The sequence below is a fragment of the Borostomias antarcticus genome, assembly GCF_949987555.1.
Source record: "Borostomias antarcticus genome assembly, chromosome: 6".
Taxonomy (NCBI): domain Eukaryota; kingdom Metazoa; phylum Chordata; class Actinopteri; order Stomiiformes; family Stomiidae; genus Borostomias; species Borostomias antarcticus.
Window position 1 is genome coordinate 20,490,181 of NC_140239.1, and position 22,806 is coordinate 20,512,986.

Consider the following 22,806-nt stretch of genomic DNA (forward strand, 5'->3'; position numbering starts at 1 on the left):
TACACAAGCATAGAAGAGCATATTGGGATTAACTGTTAATGCATATATAAAGTTTAAAAGGCACCACAGCTTTAAAAAAATGTCAGCATAAATAGAATCACAGTGAATTAAAAAAAAAAAAAAATACAAGCATTGGCATGATGTACAACCTGTAAAAAGGTAAACAAGGGACTTCAAACAGCGTTCTTCGTGTGAGCCAGAGGTGAGTGGTAGCAATTTTAAAAATCTATCATTGTCATGGTCTGAAGCTGAAGACGCAGTTGAACAATTTTGTCTTTTCTTTATTTCTTTTTATTGTGCTCCAGGTTGTAAGCACATTCTTCATTTGCCCTTAAGCACATTCTCTGAATTCTCTCTTCAGTAATGCTTTGTTCATCACAGTGCAGATTCTTGAAAGCACCCGCAGACAGTTCCAACATTCTCAAGGTCACCCTTTTGATCTCTACCGTACAGCACGTACTTCCGTAGCGTCTCCTGACTACTGCCTGAAGTAGTCGTGGAGGACTGTTCTTTACAGTAGCCTGCCTACACAGTCACTGGTTGGCTGCGCTGTCCAAGGCAGACTGGTGAACGCCGGTCCCTGGCTGTGTTGTGAGTGTTAAGCCGGGTTCACGTACACGGGTGAGGCGGTTTTAAGCGGATCTAGAACAAAATGTGATTGTTTTGTGAGTTAGTTTGAAGTTTTCATTCAAGTTTTCAAGATTCAACCTTTCAAATTCTATGGAAAGACTCGGCGAGACGAGCGTTCTAAAACTAGCGTCTCGTTGTCGGCTGTTGTGTGTAAACTTGGCTTCAGAGGTGAGAGCTTGGCCGTGAGCTTTACAGTGTGTTGTTGTGTTATTGGCCGTGAGCTTTACAGTGTGTTGTTGAGTTATTGGCCGTGAGCTTTACAGTGTGTTGTTGAGTTATTGGCCGTGAGCTTTACAGCGTGTTTACGAGTTATTGGCCGTGAGCACCATTTGCCGAGATGTTAGAAGTCGGCGTTTTGGCCTTGAGCGCCATGTTTTAAGATATTTGTAGCGAGCGTTTGGCCTTTAGCACAGAGTGTCTGTCGGAGCGTACGTGTCCGTGAGCGCGCTGCGGTGCGTTCTACGTGCTGAGGTTGTCGGAGTGTGACGCGTGGCCGTTGACAGGAGCGCCGGGTCCTGGAGGGAGGATGGAGGAGGAGTCCAGGTCTGCGGAGAGGAGGTGCTTCTGAGGAGCTGAGGACGACCAAAGAGCAGCACAGAGAGGAGGTCAACTCAGCAACAATGGAACCAGGACTGCTGGAACAGCTTAGAGTTGGGACATTTGAGGCAATTTTTTTTTTTTACATTTTTTAAAGGCCTTCAACATTTTCGGTCGATAGTGAGCTTCCAGTGTGCGGGTTTTAATGTTCTATTTCAGGTTCTGCTCTTACACCCTGCCTAGTGATTTAGAGGTGCAATTTAGATTTAGAGGTCTTTTCCATAGTCAGGGCCAACACTGACCAGTGATTTTAGGACTATTTGGATCAATACCTTTGGGGAATGGGAACTACGATACCCAGCTACATTAAGAGGTGGAGATTGGCACCATAGAACATGTGAAAGAACAGAGTACAGTTGGCCTACAAAACTAACACCAGGTGACTACTGCTCTGTACTCTACTCACATGAGGTGTCAGAGAGCAGGGAGCTGGTCAAGAAGGTGTCGGGGCATCTTATGGACGAGGACAGGGCAGCCAATCGAATGCTGCGGGAGGTGGCGTCCAACTTCTCATCCTGGAAGAGGAGGAGGACAAGGAGTCAGATACCCACAAACAACCTCCGCCATAGCATCTACCGACAGAAAGAGAGGCGCTCCACACATCTGAGGCATTCTGTTAAAGGAACTTTACTTTTGATGTTAAGGAAACATCGACGATCATGGGTTCTGTTCAGCACAGCAGTGGTTCTGTGGTGAAACAGATTGCCGACTGCAATCGTAGACTTTCTAAAGAACGTCGCTTTCCTTAAATAAACCCCTGGGTGGGCGTGTGCCATTAGGCTAATGAAACCGCCGCTCAGCGCTCCACATGGGAGTCGTTTGGCACACCCCACTGGGGAATCTGGCAGACAGACACCGGTTAACAACGGACTGCTGAGGGATGTTGAGCTGCTGCTGACAATCTGCCGTCAGCAGCGTCACCGCGTTTATGCTGGCCTACACCAGAGAGGATGATTACTGGAAGTAACACTGATTGCTACTGCTTGCTTGCTTCCTCCCTCTCATTCCCCCCTCCACCCCCCGTTCAACTAGGACAGCCTCTCTCTCTCTCTCCCTCTCCCTTTCTCTCTCTCTTCACTCCATCGTGTGTTCCGGGCTCAACGTTATTCATGTATTCGTGCGTGTTGGCGTATTGGCCGTCCCCGCCCCCAGAAGTGTGGAGCAGACAGCGGGCCAGCTGTGTGGGTGAGCTGGACGCCTTGTCTACATACAGAGCAGTGGAGGGGCAGACGTAGCGGCGTGCTCACAGAGGCTTGGAGACAGAAATAAAAACATGTGGGCTGGTTGCTAAATGGTCTCCTAAGCACCCGGAGAACGCTTTCTCTGTGTTCTACAGTATATCGAGTGCACAGCCACTTGGGTTTCAGAATAAGGAGGTGTTGTTGCTGGGGGAGGGGTTATACCCTGTACTCCTGCATCTCGCGTTTGGATTGGTCCAGCTGGTGCTGCAGGTTTCCAACGATCTCCTGGTACTTGGCGTAGTGCTGGTCCACTATCTGCTTCTGGACATGAGAGTCCTGCACGCGTGCACACACACGTACATACACACACACACACACACACACACACACACACACACGTACGTACAGTACACACACACACGTACGTACACACACACTCACGTACGTACGCACACACACACACACAATGGAGACATTACTGACAGAGCCCCGACGCAAAAATGGTGTGCATTACCCAATTACTCAAGGTGCAGTTATGATGGATTCACATACAAACATCTGTGATGGTTTTAAGCCATTTTAGAACTAAATTTGATTGAAAATTGACTGAAATTTGGAACTGTGAATGTTCTAAAGCTGACATTTTCAAGATTCAACGTGTAAAACTTTTGATTTGAAGATCTTTGAAAGATTGAAGACGCGATTAATAGGGATGGGCACGAGTACTCGAGTAACCGTGGCGAGTAATTGTTTCACTATGAAAAAAAAAAGCTTTGTTATTCATGCACCTGCTGCGCACTGTGTTTTTGGCTACCTGCGTGAGGCTACTCACATCAGTCGCAACATGTCTGCTGCTCGTAAAAGTACAGTCTGGAAATACTTTGAGAAAGAAGGGGAAAACAGTGTGCAGTGCAAAATCTGCAATGTGAAACTTGCTTATCATAAGCAAACCAGCTCAATGCTCAACCACATGCGGTTAAAGCACAACGAAACAATGAATGAGATGACTGGACAACAACCCTGAATCATATAATTTGCTAGCCCGACTAGCTCACGACGATGCGACGCCAAACGAACGAAACAGGTACAGGAAACTCAGTCTGCTGGCGAAGCAATACTTGAGCATACCGGCCACTTCTGTACCTGCCGAAAGAATCTTCTCAACAGCGGGACTGATTCTAAATCGCCTCCGTACTCGGCTGTCGCCTGTGGATATGCTTATTTTCTTGAACAATAATAAGTAGGCTAGGCCTAGCCTAAAATAATCTGCTACAGCCCTACTCATTCACGACTCATGTATTTAAGTTTAATTTATTATTTATTTTTTATAAACACTGATTTATCCATTTGAATGTGTTTATGGTTTGAGATGGAGGCTATGTGATGCGTCATATGCAACCTGAATGTAGGCTGTCACAACTCATCCGTGTGATTTTTTTTAAGGGAAACTGCAGGCCGAAGGCCGTAATTTAAGTTTATTTTATTATTCATTTTTACAAAAATCGAACTTTTTCTTTTTATGATTGAGGCTGTTGGTTGAGTTAGGCCTAGGCCTACGTGTTAAAGGGCAATGCTCGTTTTTGACAACCTGGACCTTATTTACGACATATTATAAGAAGTTTGACTCACCGAGATCACTTTTGTGTAGTTCGGAGGCCGGTAGAAGAAATTTAAAATCCAGCGCGAGCCAGTATATCCATGTAATGACGGTGATCGGGGCACCGAGAATGCAGTTTCTCAAAATCCATTTTCGGCCGCTAAACGGTTGTTTTCATCAATCAGATTGAATGAATCGACAGTTGAGATTCCTCAACGCGAGGCATTGTTGTGGTTTTCAAATACAGGGTCTTTAGCCTCTGTAATATGATCTTTACACGCCTTTCCCCACTTGCTCCAGCACGCATGCGCACAGGCCAGCGCGCAGACTGGCTATTCTCCGGCTCACATTCTCTGCGCTACGATCGGATTGTTGCTGACGAATGATGACGACAATATTCTCGGCACCAACAACGATCGTAGCGCAGAGAAGACCCCGTATTTGAAAACCACAACAATGACTCGCGTTGAGGAATCTCAACTGTCGATTCATTCAATCTGATTGATGAAAACAACCGTTAAGCGGCCGAAAATAGATTTTGAGAAACTGCATTCTCGGTGCCCCGATCACCGTCATTACATGGATATACTGGCTCGCGCTGGATTTTAAATTTCTTCTACCGGCCTCCGAACTACACCAAAGTGATCTCGGTGAGTCAAACGTCTTATAATATGTCGTAAATAAGGTCCAGGTTGTCAAAAACGAGCATTGCCCTTTAAAGAACACAGTAGTCAATGTCCGCTGTGACGTTTGTTCTTTAATAAATGCAATTGGATTGAATGGCTTAAATTGTTGGTTGTTTATTCATTATGCAAATTCGCTATAACGAAATACGTCGGGATAATTTCTAAACAGTCGGGCACGTTTACTTAATCGGGCACATAGCCTACTGTAGGCCTACATCGATGGCCACGGACCTCCCGGATTTATTTTTACAGTAGGCTACAGAACAGCGAGTACTCGAGTACTCGTTCATTATGAATATAGAGTACTTGAGTATTACAATAACTGAAAATGCCCATCCCTAGCGATTAACGTTGTGAACCTGGTGTCTGGTCACGGCTGTCACACTGTATGTGAAGTCTTACAGATTCAGAACTGAGGACACTGCGGAGTGGGAGTTCGAACGCCTGTCAGAGAGGCAGGTCTGGGCCTCACTGGTTCCTACCTCCAGGTCTTTGAAGTTCTCCATCAGACAGAGCTTCTCTGGGACAGACTCAAGGTGATCTAGGGCCACTCTGGTGCTCTGGAACAAGAAACGCAGCTCAGATAGATAGATAGATAGATAGATAGACAAATAGACAGATAGACACAGACTATTTGTGTGTGTGTAAAAGCATTAGCAGGATAACTGTGTCTCAGTACAGCTCGATTAACCAGCCTGTATAGTTAAGACGCTTCAATCCACAAATGTCACCGATGCAGCCCCATTCAGAGGGGGGTCTATAATTCCACTTTAAAGGCTTTCTAATTATCAAACAGACACGCGATAGGACTAGAGGCTAGGACTAGAGCTATAATTGGCCATTAGAGTCACACTACCATTCATTCAGCCTGTGTGTGTGTGTGCGTGTTTGGGGTGGGTTGTACTGTGATAAAATTAAAAAATTTCCCTTTACTAATATTGTACGACATTCTCATAGTGTTACAGCAGCATTTGTGGGCAGATACAGCAATAGTACGGTTATAGAATTACGTGCATCACTAAAACGAATTTCCAACGGATTTCCCTGCCGAGTACCGCAAAGGTGAAATGCTGCAGCATGGGACATTTCTAACTTCCCACATCTGTAACTACGATGTAATTAAATAACGTGACAATTATGTTATATTACAGTCCTAATCCTTACTTTATTGGAAAGGTACATTTCTAACGTCGCTAGTGAGTTGTCAGAACATTTGTAAATTACTTATGTTTTCAAATAAAAATTGGAACTCAAACAGTTACAGAATTGTAATATTGAGGAGCAATCCTTTAATGTCTGTTTTGTGTGTCATTTCTAATTAGATAGATAATTATATGTAGGCACATTCTTTCTCTGTATTAAGATTTACAGTCTAGGCCTAATAAAAATAATGATTAAAATATGCCTACGAATAAAGTCCTACATTTTGAAACCTAAATGTAAGTAATGAACGTAAAACAAAGAATGCAAGGCATTATTTAGGCTACTTTCTTAAGTGACACAGGTTAGAATTTAAGAACTAGGCAAATTACATGTTATACACTCGTACCGTAGGTGGTGGTATGCACATTAAAGTTGTTTGCAATCCGCCACTCAACCCAGAGAAGAAGAACAAGAAGAACAAGAAGAAGACAGCGAGGGTAAGCTCCTTCCGGTTTATTTGAACCAGAACCGTTGAGAAAGACCAACCCGCCTCTGTATTTGTCCCATTAACACTACTCTACCGGGGTGACGATTCTCACCGACCAGATGACCTCTTTGTATCTTCAATCTGTTCAATGATGATTTGTCAGTTAGGAGAGATTTAAATACTGGGCTTACATTGGCTAAATGAATGTTTGGGGTTGTATCTACAGTAAGTTACAGTATACAAACAGAATGCAAATGTTTGTAAACTTTGCTTTTAGGGGACTTTCGATGTGACTTGTTGTGCCGCTTGGAAAACGTCCCATCAGTGGGATAAAGGTTAAAACCCTAGTTTTAACGCGTCTGGGAAACTGCTTTTTTCTTCACTCCCTCCGTATGATTTTCCCCTCATGGTCATGGCGCGGCGTGGACGGAGGGGCTAATGCGAAAGCGAGCGCCTGCTGACCGGCGGACGGGGCCCGCCCCTGCGCCGTGTCGATGACCGCCGACAGTCCGCCGCTGCAGCTGGCAGAAGTGATTTGAATTGATGGGCTTGCCAGGCTGTTGCTCCGCCCCTCCTCTCCCGCCCGCTAATTGAAGGCAAGGCGACAAGCTGTGCTACGTAATCATGATGGATGGAGAGAGGACGCCACATAGCTCAGCGACCCTGTGAATACTTAGGGTCAATAACCGCCTTTCTTTTCTTTACCACACTTGTGTGTGTGTGTGTGTGTGTGCGTGTGTGTGGGAAGGGGGGGGGGGGGGGGGGGATTAGGGATAACTGCCGAGAGAATGATCACATCTCCCCCCGCTATGGTCAGTGCCGTCGCTATGGTGAGCCCCAGGTGTGACCAGCTCCATGGTGATGAGACGATGCTCAGGACCTCGGCGAAAGCAATCGGTCGTAATTCACGTCTGTCAAGACTGAGTTTCTATGAACCCGGAGAACCCGTCTGCCGATTTACAAGGGAGGACACTTCTCTACCAGAGTAATGTATCAACATATGAGCAATCTAATAAATATGACTACTCAAATAGCTTGTGACCTTTGCGAGCCACAAAGACACCACACTGACGTGATGTTATATAAGCCACCCACTACGATTTATATATCAACAGTCAAGCTCACCATCTCCAGGTCCAATATACGATCCTGTGGAAAGATAAATAGGACTCAATTACAATATCGCACTGCCTGAGAGAGAGAGAGAGAGAGAGAGAGAGAGAGAGAGAGAGAGAGAGAGAGAGAGAAATACATGTAGGTAGAGAGACGGTAAGTGAGAGAGAGTGTGAGTGAGTGAGTCTAAATGTGTGTATTAACCAGTAAGTAGAGAGTGTTTAGTCAGCAGACTGTGTGTAGTAAGTAGAGTGTGTCTAATAAGTAGTGTGCATGTAGTAAGTAGAGTGTGTGTGTAGTAGCATGTGTATAGTTCTGTATGTAGATTGTGTATAGTAAGTAGAGTGTGTGTGTAGTAAGTAGAGAGTGTGTGATAAGTAGAGTGTGTAGTAAGTAGAGTGTGTGTAGTAAGTAGTGTGTGTAATAAGTAGAGTGTAGTAAGTAGTGTGTGTAATAAGTAGAGTGTAGTAAGTAGTGTGTGTAATAAGTAGAGTGTAGTAAGTAGTGTGTGTAATAAGTAGAGTGTAGTAAGTAGTGTGTGTAATAAGTAGAGTGTAGTAAATAGTGTGTGTAATAAGTAGAGTGTGTAGTAAGTAGTGTGTAGTAAGTAGAGTGTGTAATAAGTAGAGTGTGTAATTAGTAGAGAGTGTGTAGTAAGTAGAGTGTGTGTAATAAGTAAAGAGTGTGTAAGTAAGGAATGTGTAGTAAGTAGAGAGTGTGTAATTAGTAGAGAGTGTGTAATAAGTCAAGTGTGTGTAATAAGTAAAGAGTGTGTAATAAGTAAAGAGTGTTTAAGTAAAGAGTGTGTAATAAGTAAAGAGTGTGTAATAAGTAGTGTGTATAGTAAGTAGAGTGTGTGTAGTAAGTAGAGAGTGTGTAATAAGTAAAGAGTGTATAATAAGTAAAGAGTGTGTAAGTAAGGAGTGTGTAGTAAGTAGAGTGTGTGTAATAAGTAGAGTGTGTGTAAGTAAGGAGTGTGTAGTAAGTAGTGTGTATAGTAAGTAAAGAGTGTGTAGTAAGTAGAGTGTAACCAAATCAGAAGTGGGTCGCGCACATCCCAAAATAATTAATAAGGCAGGTGGTGGACTAAAAAAGCATAATAAGAAAGTAAGAGTCCGCACACTGTAGCTCCCATTAAGATTATTTATGGACCAAAAATATGAGTGACGTTTCGAGCGACAACGCTCTTTCTCAGACAACTGGATAAACATAGCCACACCAAACATTTATACGGTATCTAAGGGTCACATGACCCTAATGAGCTAGACAATTAACCCCTTTTCTTTAGACAGGTGAAACCCATTGTGCTAAGTAACAGGGTCACCTGACTCCTGATACAGTTCACTCTGTGCATTAAAAAAATATAATCTATGGTGCATATCTTCTACATGCATATTATACATCATGTTCAAAAATTCCACTGTATCTTAGAAAACACAAGTAAATTTTTTAGAACACGAAGGCGGAGGACGTTGAGGAAAAGGAAATGTTGGCGAGGGAAAAAGCCTACCTCAACGAGAACCCTACCCATTCAATCTATCCAGTAAGTCCTTATCCGACACATGCCTCTCCGCCCTCTCCAAAGGGTTATTGTTTGTACCAACGACTCGGTGTAATGAATTCACTACAAACATTGACATGAAGAAATACTTTAGAAAATTGAGACTAAAGGAATTTTTCAATAATCAAACTCCAGAGTCCAGTGTAACACGTGAGACGACCACTAACCCTGTATCTACACTGTCCACTAATTCTCAGGAGGCCCCATTCCAATCTAGGCCTACCATGGAACCACGGGCAACCAACAGCCTTGAACCACCCGTCAGACGCGTATCCACCCCTTTCCGAGGTAAATCATATTTTATACCTCCTAAATATAGGAATTCATCCCTAGACACATACTGCCGCTTGGTGGAAAGTGATATGTCGAGCCTCCTAGAAAGAAGGAGGGAATATAAAGTCAAGAACAATCTATCCCAGCTACAAAGGGATGAACTTAAAGCCATCAAAGATGACGAAACCTTGGTGATACAGAGTGCTGACAAGGGGGGTGCCATTGTTATCCTTAACCGTGATACGTATGATAAAGAAATCCGGAGTCAACTTAGTAACTCCAAATTTTACAGAAAATTGGACTGCAGTCCTATGTTTACAGTAAAAAGACGCACACACGACCTACTTAACCTACTGTTGGAAAAGGGCAACATAAACAAATCAGAATATGATTTTATGAAGGTGGACTGCCCCATTACACCAGTTTTCTACACCTTACCTAAAATCCACAAATCATTTCAGGAGACCCCCCCAGGACGACCTATAGTGGCCGCTATTGGATCCATCACAGAAAAGATCTCTGCATTTGTGGATCACTCTCTCCAACCCCTGGTGACAGCTCTGCCGTCTTACACACGGGACTCTATGGATTTTATTGAAGGTATCCAATCCTTGTCATTCAACGTGACACAACAATTTTTAGTCACAATGGACATTGAATCATTGTATACTAATGTCCCTTTTGAAGGAGGGCTTCATGCCTTGAAATACTATCTGGACAAAAGAACAGAGACTAGTCCCAGCACCCAATGCATTCTAGATCTGATTGAGTGTGTGTTGACCTCTAACTATTTTTTATATGGTGCTGACTTTTATCTTCAGGTGTCTGGGGTGGCTATGGGATCAAAAATGTCTACTAGCTTCGCCTCCCTCTACGTTGGACATTTTGAGGCAGAAGTGGTCTTTAACCAGCAGACCAATCCCTACATTAAATACATATCACACTGGAGACGGTATTTGGACGATATTTTCTTTGTTTGGACGGGGACAGAGACACAACTGAAAGAATTCCATGAACTCATGAACAACAGTAATGAACATCTTAAATTTTCTATCACTGTGGACACTGGAAAAATGAACTTTTTGGACATTCTGATTAAGAGAGAGGGACATGTTGTAAAAACTGATCTATACCGTAAAAGCACAGACAGAAACTCTCTACTACATGGGGAATCGTACCACCCAACATTTTTGAAGAAGAATCTTCCTATTTCTCAGTTTAATCCTATCCGACGGATTTGTAGTTCCAATGATGACTTTCACAAACAATCGGCAGGTCTCAAAGATCGTTTTAGGGACAGGGGCTACAAGGACGACTGGATCATGGGGGCAGCTACACATTTTAATAATATGTCCCGGACTGAATGTCTGCAGAGAAAGGAACCAAAACAGTCAGACCCCAGAATCACTTGCTGTGTTCAATACTCTCCTATAGGGAGCGAGATTGAGAAGATAATAAAAAACATTGGTACATCCTGGACACAGACCCCTCTTTAAAGGGATGTGGGTTTGACAAGCCTCCCACTCTAGTCTACAAAAGACCACCTAATCTACGTAACATGCTTGTGAGAGCTGATATGCCTCCCCCTGCCCCGACACACTTTTTAAGTCAGATCCCTAATGGGAATTATAGATGCGGCAACTGTATCCAGTGCAACTTCACACACATTCAACCACCCGCACTCAGGAAAGGTGTACAACATTAAAGGCCTCATTTCCTGTAACACACAAAACTTAATCTATATGCTGAGATGCCCATGTGGCCTTGTCTACATAGAAAAGACAACAAGAGCACTTAAAACCAGAATCACAGAACATAGAAGTGCCATTCGCAACCAAGATCCATCTAGTCCTGTAGCTGCTCATTTTACAAAGGCTAGACACAATGTGTGCACTCTTAGATACATCGGTATAGAAGCGGTTAAATGCCCTCGTAGAGGAGGAGATATAGAGACACTACTATTAAGACGAGAACTATTTTGGATTTATACACTGAACACCCTTGCTCCAAGAGGTATGAATGAATACTTCAGCATTAGACCTTATCTGTAATTCTGTAGGGTGGTACTGTGACTGTGTTTGTGTGCTCTGTGCTTTCGCTCTATATTTATACGGATACTTGACTATGAAATTGTCTAAAGCTGAAACTGTAGGGTCCTTTCTGTATATGTTGGACATGGATATTGTAATATTGTAATTTTGCTTATGGATGCTTTTTTGATACTTCAAATGCACTTAGCCACTGGTAACTGATTTAGGATGACTTGTGTTTTCTAAGATACAGTGGAATTTTTGAACATGATGTATAATATACATGTAGAAGATATGCACCATAGATTATATTTTTTTAATGCACAGAGTGAACTGTATCAGGAGTCAGGTGACCCTGTTACTTAGCACAATGGGTTTCACCTGTCTAAAGAAAAGGGGTTAATTGTCTAGCCCATTAGGGTCATGTGACCCTTAGATACCATATAAATGTTTGGTGTGGCTATGTTTATCCAGTTGTCTGAGGAAGAGCGTTGTCGCTCGAAACGTCACTCATTTTTTTGTCCATAAATAATCTTAATGGGAGCTACAGTGTGCGGACTCTTACACTTTCTTTAGTAAGTAGAGTGTGTAACAAGTAGAGCGTGTGTAATAAGTAGAGTGTGTGTAAGTAAGGAGTGTGTAGTAAGTAGTGTGTGTAGTAAGTAGAGAGTGTGTAATAAGTAAAGAGTGTGTAGTAAGTAGAGTGTGTGTAGTAAGTAGTGTGTAGTAAGTAGAGAGGGTGTAATAAGTAAAGTGTGTGTAGTAAGTAGTGTGTAATAAGTAGAGTGTGTGTAGTAAGTAGTGTGTGTAATAAGTAGAGTGTGTGTAGTAAGTAGTGTGTGTAATAAGTAGAGTGTAGTAAGTAGTGTGTGTAATAAGTAGAGTGTAGTAAGTAGTGTGTGTAATAAGTAGTGTAGTAAGTAGTGTGTGTAATAAGTAGAGAGTGTGTAGTAAGTAGTGTGTAGTAAGTAGAGTGTGTAATAAGAGTGTGTAATTAGTAGAGTGTAGAGTGTGTAATAAGTAAAGAGTGTGTAATAAGTAGAGTGTGTGTAGTAAGTAGAGTGTGTAATAAGTAGAGAGTGTTTTTAACTGAGAGATTCCCATATGAGCAGCAGTAGAGAGAGAAGCTGTCCAGAACAGACAGTAGCCCTCTAAACAGCCCCTCCTCCCTCTCTCCTCTCATCTCCTTCCTGACGGATGTTTCTCTCTCTAACGAGGCATAAGTGATGCTATACATCTTATCTGCCACTCAAACACTCCTGTGGGATCCTCCCCTCCTCCCTCTCCCCTCTGTGATGGTGGTGGTTGTGGTGTGTGTATATTTATGTGTGTTTGTGGTGTGTGTGTGTGTGTACATGTACACACACACACACACACACATCACACACACGCAAACCACACATGTGCGCACACACACACACACACACCAAAACCACGCGCACACACACACACACACACACCACAAACACCCGTGTCGTGGTTCTGCTGTGTTCCGGCTCACCTGCAGTCTCCTCATCTCATCCTCCTTCCTGCGGCTCTTTTCCAGCATCTCTGAGGGGAGACGACAGCAATCAGAAACGCACTGTAGTGCTTGTGTGTGTGTGTGTGTGTGTGTGTGTGTGTGGTTGTATGAGTGTCAGTGTGCCTATGTGAGCGTGCGAGTCTTGAGAACGACCCTTGAACCCCACAGACATGCATAACCATGTGGGCCCACTAAGACGGTATTCACGGAGCCAGAGTATCACGCCATCTGACTCACCCTGCACACAGGGATGGAGGGTGGAGAGAGGGAGGGATGGACATTTATTCAACCTTTATTTAAACTCGTAAATTAGATGGAGGGAGAGGTGGAGAGAGGATGGATTGAGGGGTGGAGAGATGGAGGACGGAGAGAGGAGGGGTGGAGGGATGGAGAGATGGAGGGACAGCAGGGAGGTCACTCTCTCTCACTCCATCACTTGCTCTCTCTAAAGAGGAAGTTATGCAGCGACTTTCTCTGCATTGTCTGGGTGAGCCCTGCTGAACCTCGACAAGCTTGTCTCTCCAAGAATATCTCATTATATAAGTCTTTATATGGAACGTCAAAGCTGGAGGAGAGAGAGAGAGAGAGAGAGAGAGAGAGAGTGAGGGAGAGAGAGGGAGGGAGGGAGAGAGGGAGGGAGGGAGGGAGGGAGAGAGGGAGGGAGGGAGGGAGGGAGGGAGAGGGGGTGGGCAAGGGAGAGAGAGAGGCTGTCCTAGTTGAACAAGCATGGGTGGGCAGGAGGTAGAGATAAGAAGAATGTCTACACACACACGCACGTACACACACACACACACAAAGGAGCCACACAGCCACATGAAATCCAATTAGCTAGCATCCAACTGCACTGTTAGGCTACGTGTCCACCGGCTAGCTGTCTACACAGCGGCGAGCTCACAGCTGCTTGGAGTGCACTGGGAAAGCTAGCTCACTGGCTAGGCCGCTAGCACTGAGTGTCGTGTTTATGCACGCTGCAGATTAACTAGCTAATTTAAGATAGCTGGCTAATATTAACTAGTGCTAAACGTTCGCTGTCTCTGCAGTCTTGCCAAAAAACGACTCGTCCTCATCGCCTTTTACAGCCTGCGCTCTAACCCAAAAAGTTAAACTTTTTTCAAACGGGGGAAACAAAAAACAACCCTAGAGCTCGTGGGGCTATGGCGCTAAAAGGCGATTGGAACAGCCCTCGTCTTTAGAGCTCATTACCCATTGCAAACAACGAGTAAACAGTGCCAGCTCCAAAAAATTCAGCTCGCAGATGGACGCGCACCCTTAGGCTTAAAAATAACAAGCCGCTCTGTGATCAAACTTAAACCAACTGGCGGTCCGAGCGGCTCCCGAGTCCTCTGTCCCTCTCTCTGTATGCCATCGCAGTCTCGGAGGTGGGGGGCGAGAGGGAGGAAGCGGTACCTGTCTTCTCCGTGTGGACGGCGTGCAGGAGTCTGTCCTGCTGGTCCAGGCGCTGCAGCAGGCTCCGCTGCTCCGAGTCCCGGCTCTGCCGCAGGGTCCTCAGCTGCTCTCGGCACTGCAGGACCTGCCTCCGTAGCCTGGCCTCCCTCTGCCCGCGCTCACACACCTCCTCACACAGCAAGCGCAGCTTCGACTGGGACACACACACACGCACGCACACACACACACACACACGGACACACACACACGGACACACACACACACACACACACACACACGGACACACACACGGACACACACACACACGTTAAAATGGACGCACACACCCACGCAAGACACACAAGACACATGCATACACACACACACACACACACGACACATGCACGCACACGTGCACAGTACACACAGAAGTTAAGATGAACACACCCCCGCACACACACGCACACACAGTTTAGACGGACGCACACGCACACCTTTTGACACGCGTGCGCACACACACACACACACACACACACACACACACACCCGCTACCTTTGTCTCAGCCAGCCAGCAATGAGGATCCTTCTGGAGTCCAGGGTTGTCGGATAAAGGCTGTGAACAAGCAAAGCTGTATTATATCCAGGGAAACGCTGTTATCGTGTAGTCATGGTGGAACAATGACAGCACGCCAGCCAGGGTGGGAGAACACCAACACAGCCTTTGTGGACAACACAGAAAAACAACTGCAACACAAACTGCTCCCATCTGCCTTGACTGGTGTGCCGGAGTTACAAAATGGCCAATTTACAGCGACATCACACACACGCACACAAACACACACACACACACACACTCCGTCGGAGTTAAAGGCAGAGCAGATCTCGCTGTCACATTAAAAAGAGTGACCCCCCCCACCCCCATACTACTCTCTCTGCTGCTAGCACCAACACTCTCTGTCCCCCACATCACACTGCTGACGCAAGGGTGTGTGTGTGTGTGTGTGTGTGTGTGTGTGTGTGTGTGTGCGCATGTGTGTACTGTGTAGCCTCTACAAACAGTTGTTATTTCCTACACTACTCACGGGAGAGGGAGAAAAGGGAGGGTGGAGGAAGAGGAGGAGGAGGAGGAAGAGAAGGAGGAAGAGAAGGAGGAGGAAGGGGAGGGGGAGGAGAAGGCAGAGGAGGAGGAGGAGGAAGAGAAGGAAGAGGAGGAGGAAGAGAAGGAGGAGGAAGGGGAGGGGGAGGAGGAGGCAGAGGAGGAAGAGAAGGAGGAGGAAGGGGAGGGGGAGGAGGAGGAAGAGGAGGATGTAGATGGGAACTGAAAGTCAGTAGAATGCTGCTGATCCTTGGGAGCCAACCTTTAACTCCCAGTGATTCCCCTCATTAGACCCAGCCGCTGACCCAGTCAGACCTCTTCTGAACATGACAAATTACCCATGAGCACCCCAGTGTTAGCCTGGTGGTCTGCGGCGCAGGCCGGCTCACGCCAGGGTGTGGGCTGGTCTATATCAGAGCAGGCAGGGCAAACTGACTGCCTCAGGCTCAATGTTGGACGACTGGGTATCGGTGTGGAGGAGTGTGTATGTGTGTGTACCGGTGTGGAGGAGTGTGTATGTGTGTGTACCGGTGTGGAGGAGTGTGTATGTGTGTGTACCTGTGACGTTTCCATGCGTGCCTGCCTATCTGTGCATGCGTGTGTGGCTGTGTGCAGGCATGTGTGTGTGTGTGTGTGTGTGTGTGTGTGTGTGTGTGTGTGTGTGTATGTGTGTGTGTGTGGGTACATGCAGAACCGTGTGTGTGTGTGTGTGTGTGTGTGTGTGTGTGTTTACCTGGAGCTTGTCCTGAGCGTCCTTGGACAAGGCTCTGCAGGCGGAGTCTATCTGGTCTCCCACTGCACTGAGGACAGCGTCCCGCTCCGTCTCCTGATGACACAGCCTGTCCTCCAGACCCCGCCTCAGATCCGACCACGACGACGCCTGCCGCACCTGGGGGGCGGAGTCAGAACCACAACATAAACAGACAGATCATTCAGACAGGCAGAACATTCAGACAGGCAGGCAGGCAGGCAGGCAGAAAGAAAGACATACAGAGAGACAGGCAGGTAGACATAAAGACAGGCAGGCAGGCAGAAAGACCGTACAGACAGACAGAAAGACTGACTGACAGACAGACCGACAGACACGGCTCAATACTGCCAGGCCAGTGGAAGTGTCATGCAAGTCCTCATTATGTGGTCGTTACCTGGTCATGCAGTGCTACTGTCATCTCAATATGGAGCCTAGTCCCTCAATCCATACACACAGTAGATCCACAGGGCCTCAGCTACTACCAGCAGATAGACAGAGCCAGGCCCTGTCAGTGAGATGGCTGGCTGTTAACTGCTTCAGGCTCTAACCTGCTGGCCACTACGGAGCTGACCTCTGACCCCTGAGAATGAGTGGTAAGATAAAACAACACACTTGCACGTGTGTGTGTGTGTGTGTGTGTGTGTGTGCGTGTGTGTGTATGCGTGTGTGTGTGTGTGCGTGTGTGTATGTAGATGGGGAGGATAAGTTTCTAGAAGCAACATCTGCCAACATGAAAACGACGGGCTAACTTTTAAGACGCTCACTTTGTCATCCAGTTCCTGTTTGAGCAGCTGGTACTTCCTGCGAAGGACGGCGTTGGCCTCCTCCCTGCCGCTCAGCTCCTCCGTCAGCTTGTCACACTCCGCCTTCATCCTGTCCAGCTTCACACGCAGCGCCCTCCCCAGGTCCTTATCTGCAACTGCACCCGCCTTCCCACGGGAGACAAAGAGATGAGATATGACTGAACAGATGATGAGTATTAATTTTAGCTATTTCAGAGGGGAAGGGGGCAGAGGTTTGAGGGAGGGGGGGGGGACAGAGAGAGGGAGAGAGAGAGAGAGAGAGAGAGAGAGAGATAGAGAGAGAGAGAGAGAGAGAGAGAGAGAGAGAGAGAGAGAGAGAGAGAGAGAGAAAGGCACTCAGAGACCTCTTCAGAGCTCATCATGCTTAAGAAGCGGCACAGTTTAAACAGACGGGTCTGGCAGCTACTTAAGCGTAAAAAAACACAATTTGGTCCAGCTAATACCATTAGAATGAGTGATGCCAGATGATAGTGATATTAGGGTGAGCTAATGTCTAGTAGTGGCTAGACCGAGCCCTATCTGGCAGCGTTGTCCGCCATGGAAGAGAATGGAACCACAGGGACTCCGAGAGAGAGGGAGAGAGAGAGAGAGAGAGAGAGAGAGAGGAAGGGAGAGAGAGAGACAGAGAGGGAGAAAGAGAGTCTCCTATCTTGACAGCTGCCCTGATGAGACAGTCAACGAGTGGAGCTATCAGAGTTTAAATATTCCCCCCGCCTAGAGGGTTACCATGAGCCAGAATTGACTAAAGCACATTAAGAGCTTGTCCTGATGTAACCCTGGCAGGATGAGCACATTTTATTCACTGAATGTAATCTCACACACAATGACACATTCTCCCCCATTAAATCTTGCACACGCCAGATGGTGCTGGACATTCCCACCACCAGGAAGATAGGCCACCCTATCTTAAAGGGGTAGTTCAGAATTTTGGACATAGAGACTCATTTATGACTTACCCATAATGCTGTTGATTGATGGAGAACATTTTCAGCTGATCCCATGCTGTCTCTCGTTCCGGCGTAGCGGGATGCTAATGCTAGCTCAATGCAGTAGAAATGGCTAGCATTCAAAGAAAACTCAATTAAACACTCCACAGTGCACCCAAATCAAATCAAATATGAGGACAGTCTGTCGGGGGCTCAATTGAGTTTTTATAACATAATTTATGAAGTCCAACTATTGTTGAACCCATTCGTTTGTTCAGACCTATATGGCTCTCTCTGTAAATACTAAATAGGGAGGCGGAGCGATACATAACTAGCCGGCACTATTGTCTTCACAACAACAAGGAACAGAAGAGTGGACTATTCTCTTACTACACAACAAGGTGCAATGTCCACATTCGAAAGGGATATGTCTGACTTGACGAGGAGTTTAGTTTATCTGACGATCCTTACTTGTTTGGCGTGTTTAGAAGTGAGTTTTCTTTGAATGCTGGGCATTTCAGTTCGATTGCGCTAGCATTAGCATGTCGCTAACGCCCGAACGAGAGACAGCATGGAATCAACTGAAAATGTTCTCCATTACTCAACAACATCATGGGTCATAAATGAGGCTCAATGCCCAAAATTCTGAACTACCCCTTTAAAGTGCTTTGGGGCTCGCTGATTTCTGTTCACTGCAAGCTACCAATAAAAAGCCCAGAAACGCCTGGTGACAGCCTTAACATAGCCTTGTGAAACCATCCTGATTTTGCGAGCTCTCAATTCTTCAGCCAATCAGTGTAAAAAACCTTTGCCAAATCCAGCTGGAAAAACGGCAAAAACAACTTTTCCTCTGAGAAACCCCGCTAGTGCATACTCTTGTTCTTGTTTAGTTGTTGTTATTGAGTCTATTTCTGCAATAAACTGCACTTATGGCTGTGTTAATTCTACTAACGTTAACTGTACTGCTCGTTTCTTCGGGACACTGTTTTGCCAACGGCCTGTATTTTCGCATTAACTACGGGAACCAATCAGGGGCTACGTTCTACTGGGGGGTCAGAACAGCAGTCAGAACATATTCCCTGATTGGCCCGGGCAAAATGTCATCAGAGGGAAATCATTGCTAGAAGTCCAGACTGATGTGCGGAGGGAAACTGAAAGTGAATTGTGTGCCAAACACACTGTCCCACGAGCAGGATCCTCCTCCTACCTTGGTCTCTCGGAGCTGAGCCTCTAGCTGGTCTCTCTCCTGCCTGGCCTCTCGGAGGTAAGCCTCCAGCTGGTCTCTCTCCTGCCTGCAGAGCCTCAGGGCCTCCTGTAGCTCCGTGTCCCGCTTGGCCTTCAGGCCGACCAGCTCTCTCTGGTGCTCCTGCCGCTCCAGCTCCAGCTGCTGCCCCAGAGAGGCCCTCTCCTCCCGGGCCGCCCTGGCATCCACCTGCAGCTCGGCGCTGGTCCTCTGGAGCTCCCTCCTGGAGGCCTCCTCCTCCGCCAGCCTGGAGACGAGCTGGGCCCTGCCCGCCTGGAGCTCCTCCAGCTCCTCCTGGTCCCTCTGGCTCCGGCGGGCCTGGAGCTCCGCCCTCTCCTCCAGCCGCTGGTTCTCCTGGCGGAGGCGGGCCTGGAGCTCCGCCTGCCGCCGCGCCTCCTCCTCCAGGCCGACCGACGCCTCCCTCGCCTCCCGCGCCTCCTGCTCCAGGGCCAGGTGGCGCCCCCGCGTCTCCGACAGCTCCACGTCCTTCCGGTGGAGCTCCTCCTCACGCTGGGTCAGGCGGGCCAGGACCTCGGCCAGCTCCCTGCGGGCCCCCTCTGCCTGCTGGGTCAGGGCCTTCAGCTGGGCCTGCGCTCCCTCTCTCTCCTTGCTCGCCTGGCGGGAGGGAGGGGGGGAGGGGGGGGGGAGGGGGATGTGAGGAAGAGAGGAGGGAGGGACAGAGAAAGGGGAGAGAGGGAAGCAGGAGCAGAGAGAGAGATAGAGAGAGAGAGAGAGAGAGAGAGAGAGAGAGAGAGAGAGAGAGAGAGAAGAGGAGACCGTCTAGCTGTAGATAAGGGCCTGTCCATGTCCAGGCCTGTTGTGGGCTGACTGGGCTTTCCTACGCCGCACTGATACCCGTGTGGAACAGCCTGCCATCGGGGAGGGAGGGAGGGAGGGAGGGAGGGAGGGAGGGAGGGAGGGAGGGAGGGAGGGAGGGAGGGAGGGAGGAGCCGGAACACCCTTGGCTTTGTTGGCGCTCGGCTTCTAATCATTTAATCAGGGCTTTTTATTCTGCCTCGCCATTCATTAGCGGCGGTAGCGGGTGGCGGCTGTCAATTCCCCTCACGTAGGCCAGGCCAGGCGGGAGGCAAGCCAGCCAGTCAGCAGAGCCAGAGGAGGAGGAGGAGAGGAGGAGGAGGAGGAGGAGGAGGCGGAGGACTACGGCTGAGAGGTGACTTTCAGCACGATAACGTCACTCAGCTGTGAAGCCTCAGCGCAATACCACCAACCAGCAGCTGCTAGCGGCTCGGCGACGGCGTGCGTCTCTCTGCGGGCGACGCTGAGGCGCCGCGCGGGTCCCTAAGACGCACCGGCTCATCAAAAAGGGGGGCCGGCTACGAAACCCGAGTAGCTCTTAAAGTCGCACCGAAAGAGAAGTTGGAGAATATCTTGCTTTCGTACTTTGACGTATTTTTCCGCCTGAGACGGGCTGCAAGGGCGGGACATACGTTTAGATGAATTTCATTGGAACGTTATCGAGCGGGCGGGATATTCAACACTTGAGGCTGCAGAGTAGTTGACGTTTTGATTGACAGGGTGGATGTAGTGAGATTATTGGCCTAAAATCTAAGGTACCTGGTGTCGTAATTGCACGTGACCTACCGTTTTCCAGGAAGTAAGAAATTATATACTTTGATATAAGATTACAACAAAAGTCGAATTTTGTAATTTTTTGGGCATACAGTACATCGTTGAATAGGTGAACACTATGACCAATTATGTGAACCAAAATGGGACAGAATGCTTTTTTCATTTCTGTGCGACTTTAACGTCGCCCGTCTACAAATCATCTTCAGGAACTAAAACAAAGACATCTAAACTTGGATTGAACAACGCCTCTGACCTTTTTTTAATCCTCGTTTCTAGCCTAAAATCCGGAGCTTTCCTATCCGGCCCCACCCACCTGTGCGGCGTGGTCAGCGCGGGCGTGAGCCTGGGCCTTCGTCTCCTCCAGCTCTCCCTGCAGCCGGCGACACTTGGCCCGCCACTGGCGCACGGCCTGCTGGGCCCTGTCCTTCAGCTCTTCCCTCTTCCTGTCGCTCTCCGCGAGCCGGGCCTCCGCCTCCTCTGCCCTGAGCCCGGCCCGGGCCGCCTCGGACGCCGTGGCCTCCGACCGGGCCTGGATCTCCTTCAGCCGCTCCAGCATGGCGAGCTGCTGGCGCTCCCGGCGCTGCAGGTCCGAGGACAGCGCCTGGGACACGACGGGGGTGGGGAGGGGGGGGGGGGAGCAGGGACGAGGAAGGAAAGCGGGAGAGAGAGAGAGAGAGTGAGAGAGAGAGAGAGAGAGAGAGAGAGAGAGAGAACAAGAGACGCTTCAGATTACTTTCGGAACAGAGCGACACAGGTTTGGAGGCGGATTCTTTTCTTGTCAGACCTCCCACTTCATTTGTTATTAACTTGTCATGTGACACTTACAGTAGCTCATATTCATATTCGACTAGAGCGAGAGGCGCCTCGAGCGACAGATCAGACGCAGACACAACACCACGCCTACTCGGCCATGCAGGATATTAAAACTGTTCTTCAGTGAAACCAACACCCCAGATGTGCCCGACAGCGTCAAACAATCAGCGCTTTCTTTATACAGGTCTCGCTTGACACAGATCTCAGCGTCGAGAAGCAGCTCTCGGCCTCTCTGACTCATTAGAGTCGGTGCCGCAAACGCAAGGTGGGCGGCACACACACCCGACCTGACCTCAACCCTACAGGTCTAGCGGGCGCATGCTTAAAAGCGGACGCAAACGCGGACGCGAGACACTCAACGGGCACGCGACTGACGCTCGTTCGCAGTCCTCTGCCCCCCTTTCACAAACACACACACAGGTGCGGACACAGACAAAACACACGCGCGCGGACCTCCATCTGAGTGCAGAGCAGGACTTGTTCCCTCTCCTTGCGTTCCAGCGTCCTCCTCAGCTCCTCCGCCTCGCTGACCGCCGAGGTCCTGCTCAGCTGAGCGCGCAACTCCTGGACCTCCCTCTCCAACTCCGAACCATCTACGCACAACATGGGAGGAAACACACACACACATGCATACACACACACGAATGTCAGAGAACACACAAACCGCTGCCAACGTAAGGAAATCTCTCTCCACACAGCACAGAGGCTGCGTCTCCTGACCGGTGGAGTGGGCACCTGAGCCCCCTGTCCTCTCCTCCCTGCCCGGGCGTCCTCTGGGCAGGCTCGTGAGCTGGGAGACCTCCCTCTGGAGGTCCAGACGCTCCGTCTCTGTCCTCAGGAGCTGCACGCGCATGTCCTCCACCTGGGGACACAACACATGTCCTCCACCTGGGTACACAACACATGTCCTCCACCTGGGTACACAACACATGTCCTCCACCTGGGTACACAACACATGTCCTCCACCTGGGTACACAACACATGTCCTCCACCTGGGTACACAGCAGTCAGGGAGGATTACACCACGCACAGACACGCGCACACATGCACACACACCTGTTGTAGTAGGACATCCCTGGCACCGTCTGATTGACCCAGCTGTCTCCTGGCTCTGTCCAGCTCCAGCTCCATCTGAGGGTCAGATCACACCTGGTCACACACCTGGTCACACCATATAACACACCTGGTCACACCTGATCTCACACCATATCACACACCTGGTCACACATCTGATCACACCAGGTAACTCCTAGTCACACCAGATCACACCATATCACACACCTGGTTACACACCAGGTAACTCCTAGTCACACTAGATCACACCTGGTTCACACACGTGGTCACACACCTGGTAACACCTGTGGTCTAGGAGTCATAT

At 48.0% G+C, this 22,806-nt stretch overlaps 1 protein-coding gene across 1 annotated transcript in view; it reads right to left on the reverse strand.

Annotated features, from left to right (window-relative positions):
* cep128 (centrosomal protein 128) overlaps window positions 1-22,806 on the reverse strand; it is a 28,169-nt gene continuing 5,363 nt past the window's right edge. Inside the window, exons 10-24 of the mRNA XM_084440054.1 lie at window positions 22,485-22,559; window positions 22,164-22,290; window positions 21,882-22,021; window positions 20,929-21,216; window positions 18,990-19,640; window positions 16,818-16,982; window positions 16,036-16,191; window positions 14,760-14,819; window positions 14,228-14,420; window positions 12,800-12,849; window positions 7,447-7,470; window positions 5,174-5,251; window positions 2,631-2,744; window positions 1,634-1,742; window positions 1-1,202 (exon numbers count right to left, since the gene is read on the reverse strand). Of these exons, the coding sequence (XP_084296180.1) occupies window positions 1,090-1,202; window positions 1,634-1,742; window positions 2,631-2,744; window positions 5,174-5,251; window positions 7,447-7,470; window positions 12,800-12,849; window positions 14,228-14,420; window positions 14,760-14,819; window positions 16,036-16,191; window positions 16,818-16,982; window positions 18,990-19,640; window positions 20,929-21,216; window positions 21,882-22,021; window positions 22,164-22,290; window positions 22,485-22,559 (2,343 nt within the window). The 3' untranslated portion in view covers window positions 1-1,089. The remainder of the gene's footprint in view (window positions 1,203-1,633; window positions 1,743-2,630; window positions 2,745-5,173; window positions 5,252-7,446; window positions 7,471-12,799; window positions 12,850-14,227; window positions 14,421-14,759; window positions 14,820-16,035; window positions 16,192-16,817; window positions 16,983-18,989; window positions 19,641-20,928; window positions 21,217-21,881; window positions 22,022-22,163; window positions 22,291-22,484; window positions 22,560-22,806) is intronic.